Source organism: Giraffa tippelskirchi, chromosome 12 (assembly GCF_054371585.1).
Source record: "Giraffa tippelskirchi isolate mGirTip1 chromosome 12, T2T-mGirTip1v1.2.pri, whole genome shotgun sequence".
Classification (NCBI taxonomy): domain Eukaryota; kingdom Metazoa; phylum Chordata; class Mammalia; order Artiodactyla; family Giraffidae; genus Giraffa; species Giraffa tippelskirchi.
In genome coordinates this window covers 90134124-90159931 of record NC_137286.1, presented here as the reverse complement: position 1 = coordinate 90159931, position 25808 = coordinate 90134124, and the positions used below count along the sequence as shown (strand labels likewise).

General features: G+C 35.7%; 1 protein-coding gene across 9 annotated transcripts in view; it reads right to left on the bottom strand.

The window, feature by feature from the left end:
- Positions 1-25808, bottom strand: part of FNDC3A (fibronectin type III domain containing 3A) — a 109047-nt gene that overhangs the window by 64420 nt on the left and 18819 nt on the right. For all 9 annotated transcript variants that reach the window (XM_081547520.1, XM_081547518.1, XM_081547513.1 and 6 more), the window contains 2 exons: positions 22882-23019; positions 9065-9140 (listed from right to left, as the gene is read on the bottom strand). In XM_081547520.1, the coding sequence (XP_081403646.1) occupies positions 9065-9140; positions 22882-22980 (175 nt within the window). In that variant the 5' untranslated portion in view covers positions 22981-23019. The remainder of the gene's footprint in view (positions 1-9064; positions 9141-22881; positions 23020-25808) is intronic.

Here is a 25808-nt window from a genome sequence, read left to right as displayed (position 1 = left end):
AAATGGTCCACCATTTTCCTTAATAAGCTCAGTGTCTCAGCTTAAAAAAAAAACCCCAAGTCTGTATTTTATAAAATAAAATTGGGACTAAATTTTAAAGGAGTTACAACATTTATATGGTTATTTAAGCAATTAATATTCATCAAAATTATCAAGTTATACAGAAAACATAAAGAAGGAAAGAGATTCCTACAATCCTACCACAGAGGGGCAGGCACTTGAAGGAAATGTACTCAAATTAGTTTTGATGCATATGTACTCATTAAAAGTAATATTTTTCCTTATTACAAAAAAGCTAATTACGTTGATACCCTCAGTAGTGTATAATCAATAAAGAGGCTTCAAGATTCAAGTCCTGATTAAATAAAACTATTAATTAATAATCTTTTTAATCTTCCATTTGGGGAAATAAAAAGTAAGCCCAGAGCTTCTCCGTTGTGTGCCCTCCGGGACGCCTTTCCGAGCCCCTGGGCTGGTTTGGGTGCTCCTACCAGAGCTTCCATAGCACCCTTCCTGCTTTCTTCCATCACAGCCCTTTTCTCACATTGCTGACAATCTTCCCTACAATATCACAAACTTTGTGGAGGGCAGGGATAGGGTCTATCTTACTCACCAGTAAATCCCCAGAGTTTTGGAATAGTGACTGTCCATATCAAGTTCATAATAATTTGCTAAATAAAAGAATGGCTTTTAAATGAAACCTAATATCCTAATCTAGACTCAGCAATTTACTCAGCAACTCAATCTTCTAAATAATCTACACTATACTACCACACAATCAGTTTTAATGCTTATAATGATTTAGGGCACTGGAAGATTCTAAATTATTTTCAGTACATTCTGTTCACTAAGGCTAAATTTAAGTGTTTATTTTGTAAATATTTTCAGTTACATGATTTGGAAAAAGATTTTCTGGTTTTCAGTTAATCAGAAAGATATTTTAACAAAAACACCTTGCCCCAGGTTAAAGTTTAAGGCATATACCTTATGCCATACTAAGTTAGACTGCTTAATTAACACTCTAATAATATCATCTTTAGCAAAAATACTTAAATCCAACTGATGAAAGTTTCTTCCCCAAAAGATGAGAAGGTAGAATTGAAAGATACAAATCTTCCTTTCAACCATCCCCATCATTTTAGGGTAATAAAAATTAGATCTTTCTCAAGTATAAATGAGAAAAGAACCTTTTCAAATTCTAATATTTAGAGAGTTTTAATATAAAATATGGTACTATTTACTCCTTAAAGTTCTTATGGTAGATTCTCTCCTCAAAGAAGATCAATAAATGAAATGAAACATGCTTTCTCAGTGCTCTGAGGAAAAAATTATATCTTACAATTAAAAGTAAGAGGTTTTTTTTCCCCCTAGCATCATGTAGTACAACATACATAAAGCTATGTTGTACTTTTTGATAGGGTTGGTCATAGGGTTCAGAGATGAATTTATAAAGTTCTTACGGTAGAGTAATTTGGTTTTGGATCTTTTGAAATAAGACACTCCCGTTTCTAGAGTAGAATTTTGAATGACTTATAGTAAATATATGAAAATATTTCAGAAAAAAGTATGTGGTTGAGAGAAGCTAACTATTGTTAAGTCATGAGTAGAGTGCCATCTCAGATACTTATGTTTGAGAAATGGCTGTAAAGTGTGGATTTTGCAGCCAGACTACCAGAGTTCAGCTCCCAGCTCAGCTGTTCAGTCACCCGTAACTGGGCAAGTTATTAACCTAGGTCTCAGTTTTCTTGTCCATAAAATGAGGACAGTAATAGCTATCTCACAGGGGTGAGAGGAGAAGTAAATAGATTAATTACATGCAGAATGTTTACAAAAGTAACTGGTACAGTAATTGTTCAATAACCATTAGATAGTATCATACATGCTAATTAAATTATAAGTCACTTTCTGCCCTTTTTCCCATTACTTGCAGTTCTATAAAGCATTGGTCTTGCAGTTAGAAATAAGTGCTGAAATAAAGACAACTCTGTTGCTTATTCCTAAAATAATTCAATTAACATTTAGTTTCTATAAATGCAAGGGACAGTTCCAGGTGCTAATGGGGAAGGAAAGGAGATCTAGACACAGTATGGTCTGTACCATAATCATTTGAGAAAGGCTGATGTGGGTCTAGACACCTGCATGTTTAAATTTCCCTGTTGAGTCTGATCCCTTGGTGGAGGGATAAAAATTATAATCTTTACAGTCAGAAAGACCTTCATTTGAGTCCCAGATCTTTCAGTAACTAGCTATGAGATTTTAACGAACCTCAACTTTCTCACTCTGTTAAGGTTTAAGTAAGATTAATTGTACACATCACAATGCTGTCAGACAATAAGCACTCAATTACATGATTAGTGGTGGACTCTAAAATAGAAAAAAGACAAAAATCAGTAAGTGACATAAAAACCAATAAAAGACATATGCCAAGTTAGAGATGTAGGCCAGACAATGAGTGCAAAAGGAAACTGAGGAGCACTTTTTAACCCTAGAGTGGTCAGAAAGAATCTCAAGAGATGGGGAACTAGTTTGTACTGCGTTTTGAAGAATTGCAAAAATTCAGAAAGCTCCCGTGTGTACACATGTGAATGCACACTCTTGTGTAATTTTTAATGAAGGGGCAATGTGAACAAAGGTACAAGAGGGGTCTCTGTAAGAAATATTTGGAGACTGGTGCTGTGCTTAGTTGTTCAGTCATGTCCACCTCTTTACGACCCCATGGACTGAAGTCCACCAGGCTGCTCTGTCCATGGGGATTCTCCAGGCAAGAATACTGGAATGGGTTGCCATGCTCTCCTCCAGGGGTAGAAACTGGAGTATTTACTAATTCTGGTATATCTGGAGTAGAAGTTTCTGAAACTAAAACTAGAAAGAAAGACTGGAATGAGTTGATGGGAGTGCCTAGAAAATGAGGCTAAGAGTCCTGTGCTGTATGAAATGAAAGAAGGCAAGGTTTTTCAGTTTGTTTTTAGCATAGTAATAAAAAAAAGTCATGTTTTAGGAAGGCCGAACTTGTAGTTATAGAAACAAATATGGAAAATAACATTTCTGTAAAGAAATTTGAATCCCAATCAATGTGGGACTAATGTGCTTATTAAAAGACTTCCCTTGTGGCTCTGCTGGTAAAGAATCTGCCTGCAATGCAGGAGACCTGGGTTCGATCCCTGGGTTGGGAAGACTGCCTGGTGAAGGGAAAGGCTACCCACTCCAGTATTCTGGCTTGGAGAATTCCATGGACTGTATAGTCCATGGGGTTACAAAGAGTTGGGACACGACTGAGCGACTTTCACAGTAATGTGCTCAAAAGGGCATGAAACTACTCAATTAGGTATAATACATACTTACACAGATTTCTGTGACAAGTTTTAATCAAATCCAGTTAGAAAGTATCGCTCTCTAATGTGGCTATTTGTGGAAATTTCACCAGTTTATCAAGGCCTTTCCTGGTGGCTCAGATGGTAAAGAATCTGCCTGCAATACAGGAGACCTGAGTTCCATCCCTGGGGGAGGAAGATCCCCTGGAAAGGGAATGGCAACCCCACTCCAGTATTCCTGCCTGGAGAATTCCATGGACAGATGAGCCTGGTGGGCTACAGTCCATGGGGTTGCAAAGAGTTGGACACAACGGAGCAACTAATACTTTCACTTTCCCCAATTTATACAGCTAGTCAGATTGATTTGATAAATTACAGTATCATCAGCCTTGGCTTCCTCATTTAGGAAAAAGCTGCTTCATGCAAACAGTACTCAACTTATTAGAAAGTCAACTGGCAAAATAGGTATTTCAAACCCAGAATGTACTACGCCATGCTTTCAACTTTATAAACAGTAGTAAGGCTCTCCTATAATTAAAAACTCACAAAATAAATACTGATATGGCCTAAAAAGTAGTTAAAATATTGTGCATGTGCAATGACAACAGAGTAGAATGATCTTTTCCTATTACTGTAAAATATATCAGAATGTATCAAATACTTAAAAAGACCTTATATACTTAATCCATTATATGTATATGCAGTGTATATATACATATATGTATATATGTATTTGACATGGCCTCCACTGGGCTGAGGTCACTGACTAAACAAACTCCAAATGATGACAATCTCAAGAGGGACAAGGAGGAACAGTGGAGAAATACTAATCACATCGGGACAGGTAGAATGTGGCTGAGGGAAGGTAGACAAGTATCCTTTGGGTAAAAAGAAAGGGGGGCGGTTCTTATATACAACCCTTATATTTTACAAGATTCAAAAATGAAAAAGTATAAAAAAGAAGAGAAGAAAAACTTTCCCTCCATCCCTGTTCCCAATTCCATGAACCACCTGTCCATAAGTAAACACTGTCATTATTTTTGGAGGATCTTTGAAGATTTTCAATTATTATTATTATTATTTAAAATAGCTTGTGGCATCAATCAGTTATTTTCTGGTATTTGTTCTTCACTTCTTCCATAGTAATAATCTTCTGAATGTTAGTTGGATCCATGGGCACCTCATCCAAAGGCAACTTTTAGTTCTCTTATTTAGTTAGAAGTGATCAGCTAAGCTATGGCCAGTGAGCAGAAGTTACCTGTATCATCTCCAAAGTATGTCCTTAAAGAGGGCATATCTTTTATCTCTTCTTCTCTTCCTCTTTTCCACTCTGTCTGGGACATGAATAATGGTGGTGAGCCACCATGGATCATGCAGATGAGTGTAATATTCTAGGGATGGCAGATCAAGATGGAAGTAACCTGAGCTCCTTTACTACCTATGTGGCAAAGAACTCCATACAAGTACTAACAGACCTCTGAACATGACGCATGAGAGAAAAAATGTTCACATTATAATTGTCGTAGTTTTCTATTGCTCTGTTCACATTAGCACAAACTTAGTGGTTTTAAGAAACACCCATTTATTAGCCCACAGTTCTGTAGTTCATAAATCCGAGTGTTGTATAAACTGGGTTTTTTACTCAGGGTCTCACAAAGTGAAAATCAAAGTACTGGCTAGGGTGTGTTCTCATTTGAAGGCTGGAGTCCTTTCCCAATCTCATGAGGCTGTGGCGAAATAGAGATTCTTACAGCTCTAGGACTAAGATTCTCATTTCCTTGCTAGCTATTTTACACAATTATATTTCTAGGTCTTACTTTCCTTTTGCCATCACCACTCATTAAAATTTTTTAAATTGAGATTTTTATCACTTTTTTAAAAAAACAGAACTCACTGAACTGGTTGAAATTTCCTATTTTCAAGAGAACAACTTTAACAATGATATTTTATTCATTAGGAACATAAAGAATTGAAGACAACTTAATTGGCCTGAATTTTCCTTTTTAGCATAAACATTGCAGTTTTCTCTTAACTAAGTCATATATAACATGGTTTCTCTTGAAAGGTAACATTTAATAGCATTTAGGGACAATCTGGGACTATTACACAAAGTACTCAGGATGTCATTCACTTAATCTAAAATGGGCTGAATTTATGAATGGATGATCCATTATGATTCACTTTCAAAAACAAGACTCATTAATATTTCAAAATGTCTTTCAAGCCTCTCTAGTGAAACTGATGTTTTCATTTTAGAAGGAAAAATGTAGAGGGCAAACGTTTTAATAATGGATTTCCACCACATAGTTACTTATGCTTTTAGAGTATTTCCTAAGGGTAGTTAAGATTTCCTAAATAACATATAAAATATATAACTTCTCCATGATTTAGTTCGTTAAATTATGAGAAAAAGTAAATAATAGCTAATCATATGGGAATGAGACTACTACATATGGTTTGGACTTGAGTTAATTATAATTTCCATATACCTTAAAGAACTTCATTTAGTTCAGTCAGATTTGTAGTAAAAAAAAGTCCTTAGTCCAAAGATAATCAGTGGTCTTTTAAAAAAAATTATTGGAATACTGATCTACTTATTATTAAAACAAATTTAAGATATGGCATAAGATATTACCATAATTATGAATACCTAAAAAATTGCGAGTTGGTAGAAAATTGTTGAATCTAATTCACACTAGTGCATCCTCATTTCACAGATGTGCAAAATAATGGGCAGAATTTAAGTAATCTACTGAAGGATATAGAATCAGAACATTTTAGACTTGTGAAGAACCTTAAAAGGCATTAACTCCAACCATCCACTGAAGAGAAATTAAACCTGCTAATGGCACCATCAAGTGAAGACTCAGTAGATGCACTGCCACCTACAAAGGCAGATGGGAAACTGATTGCTCCTGAGTCTCTCTGACAGCTCTGTTTATTACAAAGTTGTTCCTCATACTGAGCTGTATCTGCTTTCCTTTAACTCCCACCCACTAGTCCCAGAACCCAGGCTGGCCTACTCCCAGACTTGTACCTTTAAAAATGCACCATTAATTAATTCATACATTTTGTTATTAATATTTCTTTAAAGTTTTATTGTGAATTTAGTAAGAAAAATTATATTTCATTCTGCAAGTTATAGTAATTATAGCAAACAATATAGTGACCATGATATATAAAACAGACATTTAACTTCTAATAAATTTCAGACATTTTTAATATCAAAGATCTGACATATCTAACAAGATTCATAGGGCCTGAGGTGTAGTTTGTACACATGTCTCAGGGATTCTAGGGTATCAGAGCAGGTCACCAGGGGTCCTACTTGGATGAAATCTTCCTCTCCCATCCCCAACAAAGACATCCTGGGAGAAAAGGGCCCTTTTTAAAAACACAAATATTTGCAACCATTTAATTTATGTTAGCCAAACTCTGGAAACAACTCAAAGGTCTGTCAACAAATGATTAAACAGACACAATATGGAGGTGCTCATGCAATGTAACACAACTCAGCAACAAAAATGAGCGAACTAATGGCACATGAACAACATGGATGGCTCTCAAACTTGTTATACTGAGTGAAAAGAAGCCAAAAGTAAAATTCTGTATATGCTTTCAGTTATGAGATACTACTAGCAAAGGTAAAACCATAAAGACAAAAGCATTCTGAACAGACCTAACGAGCACAAGGATTCAGACTAGAACACAGAGACAAGCAAGGCCAGAAGTGCCAACGTTTGGAATGCAGAGAACTCCCTCTAGGGTAACAGAGCTGGTAAGTATTTAACGTAATGTTGTTTTACTAAGGACCTAAATGTCATCTGGCTCAGTCTGGGAGGAGACTTACTAACAAAATGCTCTGCAAAGGAGATGGCAAATATGAAAGAGCTGACCACGTGTGTGCTTATCCTTACAATGATCCCAAAACACGTGGAGAACAGAGTGGTACTTACTACCACTGGGGACAAACCTTCCCTAACTTGAGAAGCCCCTATAAAGGCAGGAAGAGTCAAGATCAGGTGTATGAGGAGATAATGTGAGGGCAGAAAAGCAGTAATAAAGAGCAGTAGCAGTAAAGGGAAGGCAAACAGGAACAGAGGTGCTGACAATAACCGCCCCAGGAGCAACAGCGCTGGTCACTCTCTGAGTCAGATGACAGCAGAAGCAACAAGGGTCCTATAACCTCCCACTGGCAGACTAGAAAGTGACACCAGCAGCAGCAGTGGTGAAATACATATCAGTAACTACTGAGAAGCTGCTCAGAGCTACCTGGAAACAAAAAGGAAAGCAGGAAGATTTAGAGGTAGAGGTAGTATTATTGGCATACTAACTCTAGTGGGTGAAGGGGCTCGGAATCAGCACACTGGGCAACTGTCAATTAGTTCCTGACTTCTCGAGGTAAGGTGAGCTATAGCTTTCAACAAACCTGAATTCACTTTTTAACAATTTTTTTTTTTACACGTGAGAGTTAAATCATAAAAAAATAGCCAGAAATCCAGGATTTGGCTAAATGATTAACATCTAGGCATTACTTATGGCTCACTACATTTATATTTTTACATTAAAATTTCCATATTACCATGCAATCTTAATTGGTGCTCATATTGAAAACTCTAAGGCACTAAAATACCCCTGAGTATAACAATATATTTTCAGTCCATAGTAGTTACCAAGGCAAACAAGCATACCAATATACTTAAAAATATTTTAGCAGTTAGTTTTAATAAATATCAACAGCACACCTAAGCAAAAGGCATTATTTTAGCATAGAGAATCAAAAGTAAAAAAGACACCGTTTTTGTTGTTAAGAAATCAAAACAGAAGGAAGCTAATACTCCTTGAATGTTTTTGTTAAGTAGGGTTTTATGTGCCAAGCTAAAGACAGCATCATTATTTCTATAAGTTTTGAAGTTTAGTGGAAGATTCTCTTACAAGTGTTTATTTCATTAGGAATTCGAGTTAGTAAATTAGCTAGTGGGCATCCTATTTATATTAGGAGCAATAACTGTTCACTAGCTCGATTACTCTTTGAAATGTACCTCTGCACAGATATACTTGTTAAATTTAGGACTCTCACTCAGAGTACTCACTTCCAAAATTAACTAAGATTTTAGTTTAATTAACAGGTTACTTTGGATTCAAGGACTCTTTAGTTAGAATGAATGCTGGAACTTACACAACCAAAATTCTTTCACTACACAAGAATTATGTAGTAATTCATCCAACCGGTACATGAATACACATAATGATGGGTCTTTATAAAAAAACCTTTTAAAGATAAGATCTGAGCTCAGTCTGGAAGCACTTGGATAGGCTGGAGGTAGTGGTGATATGGGTAAACTGTAGATGAGAAGAACAGTACAGAAAGTATTCAATATAAAAAAGGTTCAGAGATAGCAGATAAACCAACTTAGCAAGACTAAAGGGAAACAGTATTGAAAGGAAAGTGGGAAAAAGCAAGCAAGAATGATGAAATGATCTTTCAAAAAGACTAAGGAAACTGAACTGGATTCACCAAAGATCTTTGAGCAGGGGAGTGACATGAACAACATTATAGTATATTAACCAAGAAACCCTGGGAAAGAGACTAAATAGGATGCTACTACCATAGTTAAGCCATGAAGTATGCAAAGTTCACACCTTGGTGTGGTGGCAGTCAGAAAGAAAGGAAAGAAACCACAAGCATGTAACACTTTTATGTAGCATAAGCTTTAGTCTTGTCTCAAATGATAATAAATTACCATTCTTACCTGTAATGCACTGAAACTGTCCATCTTCTCTTCTTATTGTAAATGCTTCCCCTGGGTTAACTTGTACCAGAATAACCTTAAAATGAGGGGAAGAAGTATTAATTATAAGAACAGCAGATCAAATCTGCATATCAAGATATTAAATGTTGCAAGTTAAGAGAGTAGATGTATGCTATTTAATAGGGAAGGAAAATGGGGACTACACATTTGTTAAAAAAATTAATTACTTCACTTTCTGGAGCTCAAAAGTAAGGGAATAAAAAAAGACACTGCACTGCTGACCTTCCAATTCCTAACCCCTTTAAAAAACCAGAGTTCAGATCTGACAGTTACACTATGCTCTGTAAAATTGCTGAATAGGTTCTCTTCTCCACTCAGCTTCTTTCATTTCTTACATCCTCGTATCAACACTGCCATGCTGAAGACCTCACCCAATTCACAGGAAAGATCAGCCAGGCAATCCCAATTCACAGGAAAGATCAGCCAGGCAGTTTTCTTTTGTCATTATTTAGAGAAAATGCTTTTAATGCCTGGTTTCAGTTAATTGTGTCAACAGGGGGTGAGTGGACAACTGATAAAAGTAATTGCCTGAATATGTGCCAATAGTTAACTTCTAGCTCTCTTAGCATTTTGAACAGAGATACATACAGCTATTGAGCGTTAAGTATTCTGAACTTAAATATTCATACTACTAATATTTATATTACTTCCTGAATAACAGATAAAACATATGCTTGAAACATATGTTTTGGATGAGATGGCTACCACCAAAGGGCAGATTAAAGTTGACAGTGACTGTAAATAATGCCATACCATGGAGACTTTTAAATTATTCTTACAAGTAGGCTATGATGATACATGGGCTTCCCAGGCGCTCACAGGTAACAAATCCACCTGCCAACGCAGGAGATGTGGGTTCAATTCCTGGGTTGGGAAGATCCCCTGGAGTAGGAAATGGCAACCTACTCCAGTATTCTTACCTGGGAAACCCCATGGACAGAGGAGCCTGGAGGGCTACAGTCCATGGGGTTGCAAAAGAGTCAGATACAACTTAGTGACTAAACAACAACATGATGATACATGCAAATACTAATACAAAATGTTACATAAACATAACACAAAAAAGTGTAATGAAAATGTCCCTGATTAAAGTTATATATAACCATGCTTAGCATATATGCTAATGAAGACTAGAAAAATCTAGAAACGTGATTAACATTTAACATTTCCTAAATTTCCTAATAAATAATAAAAAAAAATACAGTGGCTTGGAGAAGTTATAGAAGAAAACAGATAAAATTTAAGAGGATCAAATATAAAATTATTTTCTTAAAGAAATAGTTTTCAAAAAAAGCAAGACAGCAGAAAAAGACATCTGTGGAGTGAGGAGGAAAGAGAAGGACCAAGATGCATAGATAGATAACAGAAATCAGCAAGCCTGACACGAACACCTCTAAACAAACAGGGCATACAGCCTGGGGAAAGTTAGAGGTAAGGAAACCTGAGATATCATTTAGTCCAATGCAGATTTATTTTTTTTAAAGTAAAATAAGAGATTATTGTTGTTACTGAAAAGTTACTTCATTTTACAAGACCATTCAAACAAACTTTCTCTTAAGGTAAACTCCCAGTGTAGTGGACTTAAAACTTATCAACTAACTACTTAAAGTGAGGCAATTTCAAATGAACATTTACCACCTTGGAATCTGAACTACTACATAGAAGTGCCAAACTTTATCCAAATGTCAGGGCATAATCATTTATTAATAATATCTACATATATTTTAAAGGAAACACAATAATGAGCGAACAATTTTTTATTACTTTTATCAGTGCAGATCTGTTGCTTTAAGGATATGCCCTCTAGCGTAGGAGAAACGCACCAATTTACAGGACAGAGAGAGAACATACAGAGGACACAAGGTTCATAAGATTTCTCTGGAACTGATGCTGGACACCTGCCTGCCTCTTACTTTCCATATTGTCCTGTACCGACCACTCTATAGCTTTTCAGCTATCTGTCTGCTCTATTCCATTCAATCTAGTATTCCACAGTCAAAAGTTTCATCTTCATTTCCTGGCCTATGATTTATTTACTGTTCTCCAGCACAATGTGATTCACACTTGACTTCTGCTGACATTTTCCTATGAGGAACTATTTCCTTCTTCAAGAAATACTACACATCCTTCAACAAGTTGACACCCTAAAGCAGAGTTAGGTAATTCCTGTATTAGAGACACAGCACTTTGTATATCCTTCTATTACAATACTTGGTACATGACTGTATTCACTTGTTTGCATGTTGTCAACTCTGCTACAACATACATGAGCCCTTTACTTCAGTCTATTTATTTTTATACGCAGAGACTACAGAAGATGAACAAATATTTGCTGAATTAACTACTGTTCAGTCTCTAAATAGCTCCTAATCTTTTCTTCTGGCTTTGAGAACAGGGCTAGCTGGTAAAACTTTCTGTGATGGTGAAAGGATTCTATAATGGTGCTGTCTGGTGATAGCCTCTAGCTATATTTGGCTATATATGGCCTGAAAATGTACACAAGTGCTACTGAGCATTTGAAATGTGACCACTGAGAAAGAAGAACTCATCTTCTTTAATATTCTTAATTTTAATTAAATAGCCACATGTAGTTAATGGTTACTGAGTATAGCTCTAGATTCCCCAAACTCCAAAATTGTATTTCCAACTAATTTCTGGATTTATTTACCTTGATAAACTGCAGATACCCAATCTTATAATGTCTAAATTTGAACTCATTATATGATTTTCCTAAGAAATTAAGCCAGGAAATTGATTTCACAAACAAGTATGAATTATTTAAACATCAAAATGTTATTAAGCTGACTTCACTATTAAGATCTTTGAATCATGCTTTGTTCTTCACTGGATCCTGTCAATCTGTAGGTGGGCTGGCTGATGTACCGTATTTCAGCTGAAGTCTACACAGAGATTAATAACTGTAAATAAAAGGGCAGGTATCACACTAACGAATTTGAGTTTAATTCTTAGTCCTATGAAGGAAAATCATTTTCAAACTCAGGTAAGAATACCACCATATAGACAAACAACTGAAATCTGTTAACCATCCACTCTTTTAACTGACAAGTAATTAATGAGCAAATACTAAATATTAGGCATGTTTTGCAGAGCTGAGGATATATGGATGAATCATTAAGGGAAATTAGTTACAGCCAATTACAATGCTAAGCTAAAATACAAGGTATGCAATATAATGTGATAAACAGAAAATACTTTCTATTAGGGTCATCTGTCTTCACAACTGCTTTTTTAGAAATAAAAGCACTATAAGAGAAAAAATATGAATTTGGAATCAGACAATTCTATACTAAAATTCTGCTCTATTGCTTAATAAATGTGGTTTTTAGACAAATTATTTAAACTCCATGAACTTTAGTGTCCTCCTCTCTAAAATGTAGTGTTTTTGAAGGATTAACAGAAACACTATATGTAAAATGCCAGCACAGTGCCTGACATACAGCAGACCCTCAAAAACAATTAACATTTCCTTTAATTAGGATTCTTTTTGTATTGCATTTAATCTTTTATCTAGACTGTGGAATACTTCATTAGTTTATGGCAGAATAACATTTCACTGTATCACACTTTGTTATTCATTTGTTGATGGACATTTGGATTGTTACCACCTTTGGGCTATTAATAAAAAAGCTGCACAAATTTTTATATGGACATATGTTTTCATTTCTCTTGAGTAAATATCTAGGAGAAGAACTGCTGGGTCACATCATAACTGCATGTTTGATTGTTTAGGGAATTGCCAGATTGTTTTCAAAGTGGATACACCAGTTTACATTCTCACCAACAGCATATGAACGTTCCAATTTTTCCATGTTTTTGCTAACACTTGCTACTATTTGACTTTTTGATTCTAGCCATTTTACTGGGTATGAAGTGATTTCATTTGCATTTTTCTAAACATTAATGCCAACATTAATTAACTGAACATTAATGCCAACAAAAGTCTGTCTAATCAAAGCTATGGTTTTTCCAGTAGTCATGTGTGGATGTGAGAGTTGGACTATTAAGAAAGCTGAGCGCCGAAGAATTGATGCTTTTGAACTGTGGTGTTGGAGAAGACTCTTGAGAGTCTCTTGGACTGCAAGGAGATCAAACCAGTCCATCCTAAAGGAAATCAGTCCTGAATATTCATTGGAAGGACTGATGCTGAAGCTGAAACTCTAATACACTGGCCACCTGATGCGAAGAACTGACTGTTTTGAAAAGACCCTGATGCTGGGAAAGATTGAAGGTGGGAGGAGAAGGGGACGACAGAGGATGAGATGGTTGGATGGCATCACTGACTCAATGGACATGAGTTTGAGTAAACTCTGGGAGTTGGTGATAGACAGGGAGGCCTGGTGTGCTGCAGTCCATTGGAGTCACCAAGAGCCAGATACAACCGAGCGACTAAACTGAACTGAAACATTAATGATGTTGAACAACTTCTAATGTACTTAATGGTCATGTACATACTTTCTTTAAAGAAATGAGTATTCAAAACCTTTGCCCAGTTTTTAATTGGGTTAACTGTCTTTTCACTGCTGAGTTCTCTAAGAGTTCTGTATGTATTCTGAATATAAGATCCGGCAGATTTACAATGTTGCATCAGAAGCTCTTTTGAAAAAAGAAGTGTTTATAGTTCATTTTTTCCTAAACTTGCAGTGTATCTTCTTCATTTTTGTTCAATATTCACGTTTGTATATATCAATATCAGTACTGATACATAACTATTGATTTGTAAGGCTTTTTTTCTTTTCCAGTTTACGTCAGTGGGATCATTATATTAATATAATGATCATATGTAATATCCCTTTCTAATTTTCTGTTTTATGCACCCTTTACTTTTTAAGATTTATCCATAGTATAAATTCATACAATGGAATACTGGTAATCATATTCCAGCATTCCATCATATGAGGGCTTCCCAGGTGGCGCTAATGGCAAAGAACCTGCATGCCAATGCGGGAGACATAAGAGACACGTTTGATCCCCGGGCTGGGAAGATCCCTTGCAGGAAGGCAAGGCAACCCAATCCATTACTCTTGCCTGGAGAAACCCATGGACGGAGGAGCCTGGTGGGCTACAGTCCATGGGGTATCAAAGAGTCAGACATGACTGAAGTGACAGCACACACACAGGCATTCTATCATATGAATCCTCCAAACCCTATTCATTTCTCTACTGTTAGATATTTATATTACTTCTTGTTTTCTTGTTATTACAAAGCAATGAACAGGCATGCACATGTGCCCTTGTATATATGTATAGGATTTTCTGTAGGATAACTACCTAGAAGAATATTATATTAGATTTTAAGTCTGCACTTTTTCAGCTTTATTAAATATTGCCAGACCACTTTCAAAAATAGTTGCGCCAGCAGTGTACGAGGGATTCCACTGCTCCACAGACTTACTATATTTCAGGTTTCTTAATATTTACATTATCACTAAGGTTTTAATTAGCACTTCCCTTCTTCAAAACAGTTCCAAACTCCTTTTTCTCCCAAACCCCTTAATTAGTCCAATGAATCATCCCCAAGAAGATAGGGTACTTTGTTACATATAGGCACTTTGTTGCCAACTTTGCAGCTAACATGAAATTCTTCCCTTATACACTAAGCACTCAATAATGTGCCAGCTAAGTTTACCAATGGTTTTAGCTTTAAAACATCAGTTTTTATATTACATAGGCGTGTGTTAAGTCGCTCAGTAGTGTCTGACTCTTTGTGACAGCATGGACCGTAGCCCACCAGGCTCCTCTGTCCATGGGATTCTCCAGGCAAGAATACTAGAGTGGGTTGCCATGCCCTTTTCCAGAGGATCTTCCCGACCCAGGGATCAAACCTGGGTCTCCTGCACTTCAGGCAGATTCTTTACCTACTGAGCCATTAGGGAAGCATAGTACATAGGTACACAGACCAATAAGTGGTCAATTATATGTTTACAGATACTTATGAGACACTGGAATTGATGTTTACTAATAATAGGTATTTTATTCAGATATTCCCCAAGTAGAGGCATATATATTTTTGTTCACACAGGAGGCATGTGGATATTTCCTTTAAAATTCAAATAGTATATGTATCTATCAAGATAATAGATAAAATGAAACAGACAATTTCAAATGTTGATTTGACTGCAGAGCAGCAGCCAAAAACATACTGCTTGTGGAACTGGTGCTGCCTCTTTGGAAACCTTTGTTGTTGTTTTTTTTTGCCAACAGTAGGACAGGAAAAAATAATCTCACCCTAGAGGGAAGCAGCAGCTATTTGGGGAAAATAACAGTTCTCTACAATAAGGAAAAACTGAAGCAGTAATAAAAGCTTGGTGTTTGAGGGAATATGAGAAGAGTTCAATTGTATTTGAGGTATTGGGGATATTTAAGTAGAAATAAACAAACAAAAATAATAGCAGTTACTACTTGAACATATATTAATATATTCCCTATGACCCAAGCACTCCATTACTAGGTATATACCCAAAAGAAAAGCATACACATGTGCAAAAGTTGTGTACAGGAATGTTCTTGAAGAATCACCTGTGATAAGCAAAAACCAGAAACAACCCAATTTTCCATCAACAATAAATTGAAGCACTTGAGGCATATTTATAGGATGGAATATTATACAGCAAATACTATGTATGCTATGAATGGTAACAGGAATGAATGTCATATGTATTATGTTGACCAAAATAATGCATACTGTATAATTCTACTTATGTAAAATTCAAAGACAGGCAAAACTAATCTTTGGTTTGGGGAAGTAAAAAGGGATAGATACTCTTTGGGAGAGAGGGAATATTTCTAGGAAGGATTAAAAGCATAATCCTTCCCAAGAGACTTCTTGGGATTACCTTTTAAATCCTTCCCAAGAAGTCTCTTGGGGGTGTTGGTAAAGTTCTATTTCTTGACCTGAGGATGGTTACAGGGGTTATGCTCCTTTTAGTTTTTTTAATTGGCCTGTACAGGAATGATTTGTGCACTCTTCTGACTTATGATGGTTTTAAATAAAGACATTCTTAAAATCTTAAACAGTTCAGATAAAGCAAAATTTTAACCTCTTGCCAACAAACTCCTCTTTCCTAAGAAGAACCACTGTTAATAAATGGATATATATGTGTACAGAGCTTTTCTTCCTGTGATATATGTGTATGTACACTTGGAACTGCATGGTTGTTTTCCTTTTTTAAATTGTTAGAACTTTATTTTTAAGTTTAAAAAGTAATAAATCCACAAGATTAAAAAATACTCAAACAGTACAAAAGGTTGTATAAAATATAAACTCTTTTTCTGGGGTCAGTCCCTGCTTATAATTTCTTGTATAATTTTCTGTCATGTGTTTATATACGTGTGCATATTTGTCTGATTTTCAAAATGTTCTTTTTTGAAATATCACATAAATTCATTTCAGGAATTTGAATCCTGGGCGTTTTATCTGGCAGTAAGTAGATATACAACAGTACTTGAATATAAAACAACCGTAAGTTTATTATTGAAAAGGAAATATGAGAACTGAAAAAGCAGAATTCAACTTCTATTTCTACAAACATCTGTATAATTTTTGACAAAAAAAAAATCTCGCTTTGTATTAAGCTAACATAAGAACATACAAAAGATCATGGGAAAAATCATCTTTATAAGAAGCCTCCTTTTCATTTAGTGTCTCTTATTACAGAAGTTTATAATCAGATTCACTTTAAAGAATTTTCAGTATCCCATGGAAAAATTTCAGTTGAATGCATTTCCTTATTTATTCAGTGCTGCTTACCAGTTATTCCTTATTTCTTCCTCACTTCAGTCCAACTTACATTTCTTAAAAGTCAACAATTCTTACATGATTCTGGGGCACAGGAGCTGACTAAGTACAGAATTCCTTAACTAGAGAATTAGGAATTATTCTAACTGTAGACTATCCAGGAGTTAATTTAATAGAATATCTATTGTTTTTAGATCAGAGTCCATCAAAATTCCATGACCATTATGCTTTATTTCCCTAAGATGCTGTTCCCTTTAGATTTGATGATTCTGTCTTCCACAACAGGTTTAAGTGTGTGTATATACTCATAAATATTTCATTAAAATACTGTAAAAAATTTAATGTTTTAAGTTATAGAAACAGCTAAGTGTCAATACAGGGCTGCAACAAGGTTTCCTAGGAGATGGTATATGCTCTAAATTGGTGTCCAATATATGTTGCTGTTTCTCTCATAGCCAGTCCAAGTCCAAGAATCAAGGGATAAAAATGGGAGGGGTACCACTCTCTTGTAATAAAAATGTAATAAGAGATTATTATCCTGCAAGGTTGCTAGATATTAAAGCAGTATACAAAAATAAACTGTGTCTCTATTCACCACCAACAGAACATGCAATTTCATACACATGCATACAATTTATAATAGCTTAGATATACCAACTTGAACTTTAAGGACTGAAAGACTCAATACTGTAAAGATGGCAATTCTCTCCTAATTTGATCTACAGATGCAAAGTAATCCAAATCCAAATCTCAGAAGGTTGTGTCTGTGTGTACTGAGAGGCCATTTCTAAAATTGGTATGTAACGTGAAGGCCAAGCATGTCAAGACACTCCTGTCTTGATTCCTGTCTCCTGTACAATGTCACGAACCTGTGTCCATAGTTCACCAGGCACTCTGTCTATCAGATCTAGTCCCTTAAATCTATTTGTCACCTCCACTGTATAATCATAAGGGATTTGATTTAGGTCATACCTGAATGGCCTAGCGGTTTTCCCCACTTTCTTCAATTTAAGTCTGAATTTGGCAATAAGGAGTTCATGATCTGAGCCACAGTCAGCTCCCAGTCTTGTTTTTACTGACTGTATAGAGCTTCTCCATCTTTGGTTGCAAAGAATATAATCAATCTGATTTGGGTGTTGACCATCTAGTGATGTCCATGTGTACAGTCTTCTCTTGTGTTGTTGGAGGAGGGTGTTTGCTATGACCAGCGCATTCTCTTGGCAGAGCTCTATTAGCCTTTGCCCTGCTTTATTCTGTACTCCAAGGCCAAATTTGCCTGTTACTCCGGGTGTTTCTTGACTTCCTACTTTTGCATTCCAGTCCCATATAATGAAAAGGACATCTTTTTTGGGTGTTAGTTCTAAAAGGTCTTGTAGGTCTTCATAAAACCGTTCAACTTCAGCTTCTTCAGCGTTATTGGTCGGGGCATAAACTTGGATTACCGTGATATTGAATGGTTTGCCTTGGAAACGAACAGAGATCATTCTGTCATTTTTGATATTGCATCCAAGCACTGCATTTTGGACTTTTTGTTGACTATGATGGCTACTCCATTTCTTCTAAGGAATTCCTGCCCACAGTAGTAGATATAATGGTCATCTGAGTTAAATTCATCCATTCAAGTCCATCTTAGTTCGCTGATTCCTAGAATGTCAACATTCACTCTTGCCATCTTGTTTGACCACTTCCAGTTTGCCTTGATTCATGGACCATGCTATGACTGATTCATGCCATGATTCAGTTTGCCTTGATTTCAGGTTGCTATGCAATATTGCTCTTTACAGCATCGGACTTTGCTTCTATCACCAGTCACATCCACAACTGGGTGTTGTTTTGCTTTAACTCCATCCCTTCATTCTTTCTGGAGTTATTTCTCCACTGATCTCCAGTAGCATATTGGGCACCTGCCGACCTGGGGAGTTCATCTTTCAGTGTCCTATCTTTTGCCTTTTCATACTGTTCATGGGGTTCTCAAGGCAAGAATACTGAAGTGGTTTGCCATTCTCTTCTCCAGTGGACCACATTCTGTCAGACCTCTTCACCATAACCCGTCCATCTTGGGTGGCCCCACACGGCATGGCTTAGTTTCACTGAGTTAGACAAGGCTGTGGTCCATGTGATTAGATTACCAAAAGTTTACATGCATTCAATATTTTTGGAAGGTAAATGAATAGAAATTAGAGAAAGTAAAGTTAAAATAGGAAACTGCTGAACCACACAAGAAACCAAAATATCTGAACTTTCCTTTTATTGGTACCAAAAGTGACTAGAACTGAGAGCATTTCACGTATTTAAAGCTCAAATTCCCTAAAGCACATGTGGGGGTTCTAACAGGGTAGGAGGAGCACTCATTAGGGCTTTATCAAGAAAGGATACAACCTCAGATCAAGCACATGCTTGAAGATGTGAAATGACACAGCCACTCTGGAAAACAGCTTGTAGTTTCTTATAAACCTGAACACAGACCAAGCAATGATGTTCCTAGATATTTACCCAACTAGTTGAAAACTTATGTCTATCCAAAAACCTACACATAAATGTTTAAAGCATTTTTACTTATAATTGCCAGAAACTATAAACAACCAAGCTGTCCTTTAATAGGTAAATGAATAAACCAGTACATTCATACAATGAAGTATCATTCATATAATGTATTATTCACACAATACAATCATATAATGAATGATACAACTGTATCATTCATACAGTAATAAAAAGAAATGAGCTACTGAAATAGCCACAAAAAGAAATTTTCTAGATCATATTGCTAAGTGAAAGAAGTTGGTCTGAAAAGGCTACATACTGTATGATTCAAACTATAAGATATTCCAGAAAAAGATAAAAACTATAGCGACAGTAAAAATACAGCTATTTGCCAAAGTTTCAGGGGGTGGGGAGTGAGAGAGGAATAATGGAGCATAGGGGAGTTTTAAAGAAGTTAAACTGTTCTGTATAATACTATAATAATGATACATAGTATTACACATTTCTCAAAACCCACAGAATTGTACAATGCCAAGAATGAACCCTAATGTAAACTGTGGAACTTAATAATGTATCAATATTGGTTTATTGATACAATAATGTATCAATATTGGTTTATTGATACAATAATGTATCAATATTGGTTATTATTGGTTTATTTATTGGGCTTCCCTGGTGGCTCAGATGGTAAAGAATCTGCCTGCAATGTGGGAGACCTGGGTTCGATCCCTGGGTTGGGAAGATACTCTGGAGAAGGGAAAGGCTACCCACGCCAGTATTCTGGCCTGGAGAATCCCTGTGGACAGAGGAGCCTGGCAAGCTACAGTCCATGGGGTCACAAAGAGTCGGACAGGACCAAGCAATTAAGCACATTGGTTTATTACTTGCAACAAATGTACCTATAAGACGTTAATAATAGGGGAAACTGTGTGTAAGATGTAAATGAGAAAACCTCTCAGCTCAATTTTTCTGTAAACCTAAAACACTCCAAAAATAAAAAAAGATGAATGAAACTTTTCAAACACAAAGAACAGTTCAGGTGCTGCCAGTCAAAATGGAAGATAAATGTCTATCATAGCTTCCCTAAAAGCAACACTGGCAAGTAATGATGTCAGGAGTGATTCCTTCCAATGTAATTCATAAGCCAAAAGACCCACTATGTATGTCACATTGTATAAAATACGTTTGCTATAAAAAAATGAGAAAATATTGATGAATATTTTAGATAATCTGGATGGTCAACCATAAGAAAATTAATTTGATCTCAAGAGGATCCCAAGAAGAAACAGAATGATATTCCCAAGAGAGTAAAGACAAAGGACAATCTAACTGTTATCCTAAATTGTTAACATCATGCATATACACGAGACTTCCTTCTGTCAGGAACTGTCTTCAGCTTGCTTCTTTACTCTGGGCACCAACCAGGTGGTATCATATCACCACAGGCAAGCTCTAATTTGGCCATGCTTGGCATAGCAGTAAGTTCCTGAGTTAAGACAAAGAGATGTGTGTTGTCAATTGTTACCTACTTATTGTTAGCTACTTTTGTTCAGTTCCTTACAGTCTACCATAGCTACTGGTCCATTCTCTTACACTTATACTCAGTATCAGTCATAATTATTTCTCAGCTTCCTACAACTACATCTGTTGACTTAAGTCCTGACTGACATACCTATAGAGTTTCTTCAGTCTTTTAAGCATTCATTGAGTGCTTCAATTCAAATTCAGCAAATATTTACTGAAGCTCATTTCACCCTCAAAGCTACATCTACTGTAAGCAGTTATTATTACCTCTATCTCAGAGAGAAGTTAAGTAATTTGTCTTAAGTCACCCAAATCAAATCTATCGGCCAATCCTATGCTCGTTCCACTCACTGATATCTCTCCCCTAACTAGCAAAGAGTGCTGGTTAGAATTTAAGGCTTTATTACACCTCTTGACACCTGACTTTTCAAAACCCACCTAAAAACCTGTCTTCTAGAACTACTGACTCCACCTGATCCTTCAAATCTTGCTCTAGTATGCTCTTATATTCTCAGCTCCTTGGCAAGCCCATCCATCTACACAATCATTACTATATGCTAGCCATTGTGCTCTTAAGATCTCAAGAAAAATTCTGCCAAAAGAATCTCCTTTTGAAAGAAGAGAGAGCAATAAGTCTTAAGAGGGCATTCTGGTCTTGTTCCAGCCTATTCCCTTTAACAGACTATACACTATAGGAACTACATCAGTGTACTGTAATTTACTGCTTCAGAGATTCTTTCTTGTATTACACTATAAACAACTTGAAGCCAGTGATTTGCCTGAGGCAACAATGATAAAAGGCACTCCCAGAGCCTTTAAGTAAACGAATATCTGCCACATCTATTATTTTTAAGGGAGAAAAAAACCTGTTTAACAGACTTGAATTTTATTATAAAAAGCAACTTTAATGAAATGAAGTTGCTGCTAAAAGCTATCAGAGCACATGTGAAAATAAAAACCAGTGTATACTTTTCATATCACGTTTATTCAAAACAGAAAAATGTAGAACACAAACTCATCACTCGATTTTTCAATAGCAAAGTGAACAGAGTAGTCTGTTATCTGGTAAGCAAAATAATTGCCCACTGTAGATACTAAGTTTATAAAGTAACAAAATACAATTATATTTCTCTTAGTTTCCCAATATGCATAATGGAGCAAAAAAGCTTTGTGTGATCTTGAGCCTTTCTGAAACTCATTTTGTTTCATCTGCAATAGGGACAGGATTGCTGAAAGAATTAAAGAAGATCATAAAGTTCTTAGCACATGTTTTTTTCCATAGTGAGAACTCAAAATTGTTCCTTCTCTTCCCTCATTATTATTTATTATGTCCTTAATCTTTGTTTCCTTCCTCACAACATTAAAATCTGGACCATACAAGGTAGCTGTGAGAATTAAGTACATAGCTTGGCACATCACAGGTACCTGTGAAAGCCCATCACTCTCATCCCTTTAGGATTTCTGAGGGAATGAGGTATCAATGAAATAAGAGAACTTTATTTATAAAGCCCTGGGAGAAAAAAAAACACACCAGGAATTGTGTGTTTGCTTTTAGGGGGGAGGGGGATTCCAGTGAGAAGAAAACATTTTATTATAATGCAGGCAGTCATTTAATCATATAATTAAATCATGATTTCATAATGATTTGAAGTAATGATCTATAATAATCATTAAGGCACAAGGTTAAACTTAGTTAAAAAATGTTCAGGGACTAGTATACTGTTTGCTTAAAGTAAAATAAAAAATAAGTTCAGTGGCAACTAAACAGAAACACAAGAAATTTAACCATTAATTAGTGAGACATTTTACAAGTAGCTTCAAAAACAGTCGCATTTCATTTTCCTATGAAACCAGAACAACAATGTGAACTGGATTTTAAAATATTAACAGGAACCCACTGTTGTGATGCCTCATCATGTTCTAAATTTTGCATTCTTCTGAAAGAAATACATGTGTACTGGACATCAGGAAATAAACATTTCAGTTTCCTTACCTGTTGTGTTCCATCTGCACTTACAATAGGGGCAGACAGGAGAGAAATATCACTACTTAAAATCTGAGTTGTATCCAGTAGTGGTGGATGTTCTGCCATTATCAATAAGACATTAATATACCGGATAACCCTCCAACTCTGAAAAACAAAAACATATAGCCATTTGTATGTACATCCTTAAAAATACACTAAAATACAATACATTCAAGATAAAGAGATATTCTTGTCAAAGGAAATCTTATATACTCTGCTAACTCTTCTGTCAACAGATCATTTAAGGAAACACATTTTTTGTTTACCAACCGTCTGTCAATGTAGACAGCAAATCAAGATACGTTATCAGGAGCTTCTATTTAAATTCCATGTCTGTCCGTCTGTCTCTCTATTCCTTCCATCTCTACATACCATTTATTTAATTCAACCACCACTACTTTAGCTAAACCCTGGAATAAGAATTAAAATGCATGACTGAGTGAGGCACCTCTATCACTGATTCTTTTTAATTTGAGCTGAGAAGGTGTTTATGAAGAAACAATTAACTCTCATCACCCTATCAGTCTCTAGGAACTACACAAGAACTACAATCTTTCATTGATTCCTATGACAGAGTAAAATGGTAGAAAAATTTCCTCAGGATTAGAAAAAGAAACTTCAAGCTTTAAGTGTTAAGTTCTGGCTTTGGTCTTCTGTCATTCTGGTTTTATTATCTCTTCCTAAGAACCTTACAATAAGCCAAATCATTTCAGTGATAAAAGCTCATACATTTAGAACACTTTAACTGTACACACAGTATCACTTGTTATGTATTTCATAAAAAGTAAAAGATTTGAGGTAGTATCAATCTACCATATATAACATCAACCAATGTCAGCAAATTACATGTCAAAATGAGTACAACTGAGGTCAATCATAAATTCTATCAAATCTATACTGAAAGGTAAAATAAACATTTTTGGATGCTTGCAGTAGTCTACAATTCAGTAGGGTCAAAATGTTTAGCTTTTTAAAATGGAATTTTGTTTTTACTTATTCATTTTGGGTGTGCTGCACGGCATGTGGGATCTCAGTTCCATGACCAGTATCAAACCCTCGCCCCCTGCAGTTTTCTTGTATTGCTTTCTTGTTATGGCCATATTCACAATACATGCAAAGCAGTTGGTTTTACTTCAGCTTGCAAATTGGAAACTTCAGTCATGCAACTAAAATGTTGCACTTGGAAACCTAAAAGTTTCTTTCATTCCTGCCCAGAGAACACTGTCAGCTTCTTTCAATCAATTTCTTTTAATTTTGCTACTACTCAGTTCCTATGTTCTCATTTTATCTTGTGACCACAAATACCCACTTGTTTTAAATTATGCATCTATTTTCACTTGTTGTTTTTTTTTAAATAAATTTGATATGTGAAAAAAAAAAAAGAGAAGTGATTTGTCACACTTGCTAATTTCTATGGAATGAATACACATTCCCCCATGGTCCATTTCAAGCCATCATGGTTTAAAAACTGACTTGAAAATGCCTGAATTTTTAACAATCACTTTTGTACACAAGTACAAGATGGCTCCAACATATCACTCTCTATATCAGCATTTGACCATCTATGTGATAGTAATACAATAAAATATTAATGTCTAGCAAGTCTAGGTGAAGAATAGCTGGACATCTTTGTATTATTGCAATTTTTTTTCTAACTAATGTCAAATTAAACAGTTTAAAAAATTGATGCCAGATAGACTGCATATCTGAATGCAAACGGTAAGACAAAAAAGCTCCTAAAGATAACACAAAAGAAAATCTTATAACTATGAGACAGAAAGGTTTTTTAAATAGGATATAAATTATGTTTCTTAAATCATAAAGCAAAAGAATGACCTACTGAACTTCATTAAAATTAAGAACTATGATTCATTTTAAAAAATCTTTAAGAGAATGAGAAGGCAAGCCACAGAATGAAAGATATTTACAACATATATAACTGTAAAAGAGCACATAGTTAGCAAATTCAGGCCTCCTAACAAATTGAGTTTTTAAAAAAAAAGAAAAATGAGATGAGACCTGAATACACTCTTAACAAAAATGGAAATTCAAGAGACCAATAAACATATGAGGAGATTCTCAAGTTGATTATTGGGAAAAAGTTAATTAAAACCACAGTGAAATGCTACCACATACTAGGATGATAAAAATAGAAAAGACTGATGATCTCAAGTATTAGCGAAGCTACAGAGCAACTGACACAATCATAAGGAATGTGAATGAAAACTCATAAAAATCACTTTGGAAACCAGTTTGATATTATCTACCAAAATTGAACATATATGAATATTCTATGACCTGGCTATGATTCAGCTATTAGACTCCTAGTACATACCAAAAAGAAATGCATGCACATGCGTATCAAAAGATAAGTACATGAAGGTATACAGCAGCATTCATCTTTAACAGCCCCAAACTATAAGTAATCTAAATGTTCCTCAACAGTAAATGGAACACTGTATCTGATTCATCCAACTGACTACTATACAGCAATACAAATTAATGGACTAGTGATAGAGAACAACAAAAATGAATTTCACAAATACAATATGAGTGAAAAACAGACACAGAAGAGTACATATTGAACAATTTATAGAAAGCTTAAAAACCAATTAAATTTGTCTGGTATTAAAAATCAGGTAGTGATTGCCTTTGGAAAGGACGAAAGGATGGGGACTGGGAGGGGGATGAAGGCAGTTTTGGGGGTGCTGCTACTGTTCTACATCTTGACCTGGGAGGCTGTTACACGGTAATTCAGTTCAGTTCAGTTCAGTCGCTCAGTCGTGTCTGACTCTTTGCGACCCTATGAATCGCAGCACGCCAGGCCTCCCTGTCCATCACCAACTCCCGGAGTCTACCCAAACCCATGTCCATCGAGTCAGTGATGCTATCCA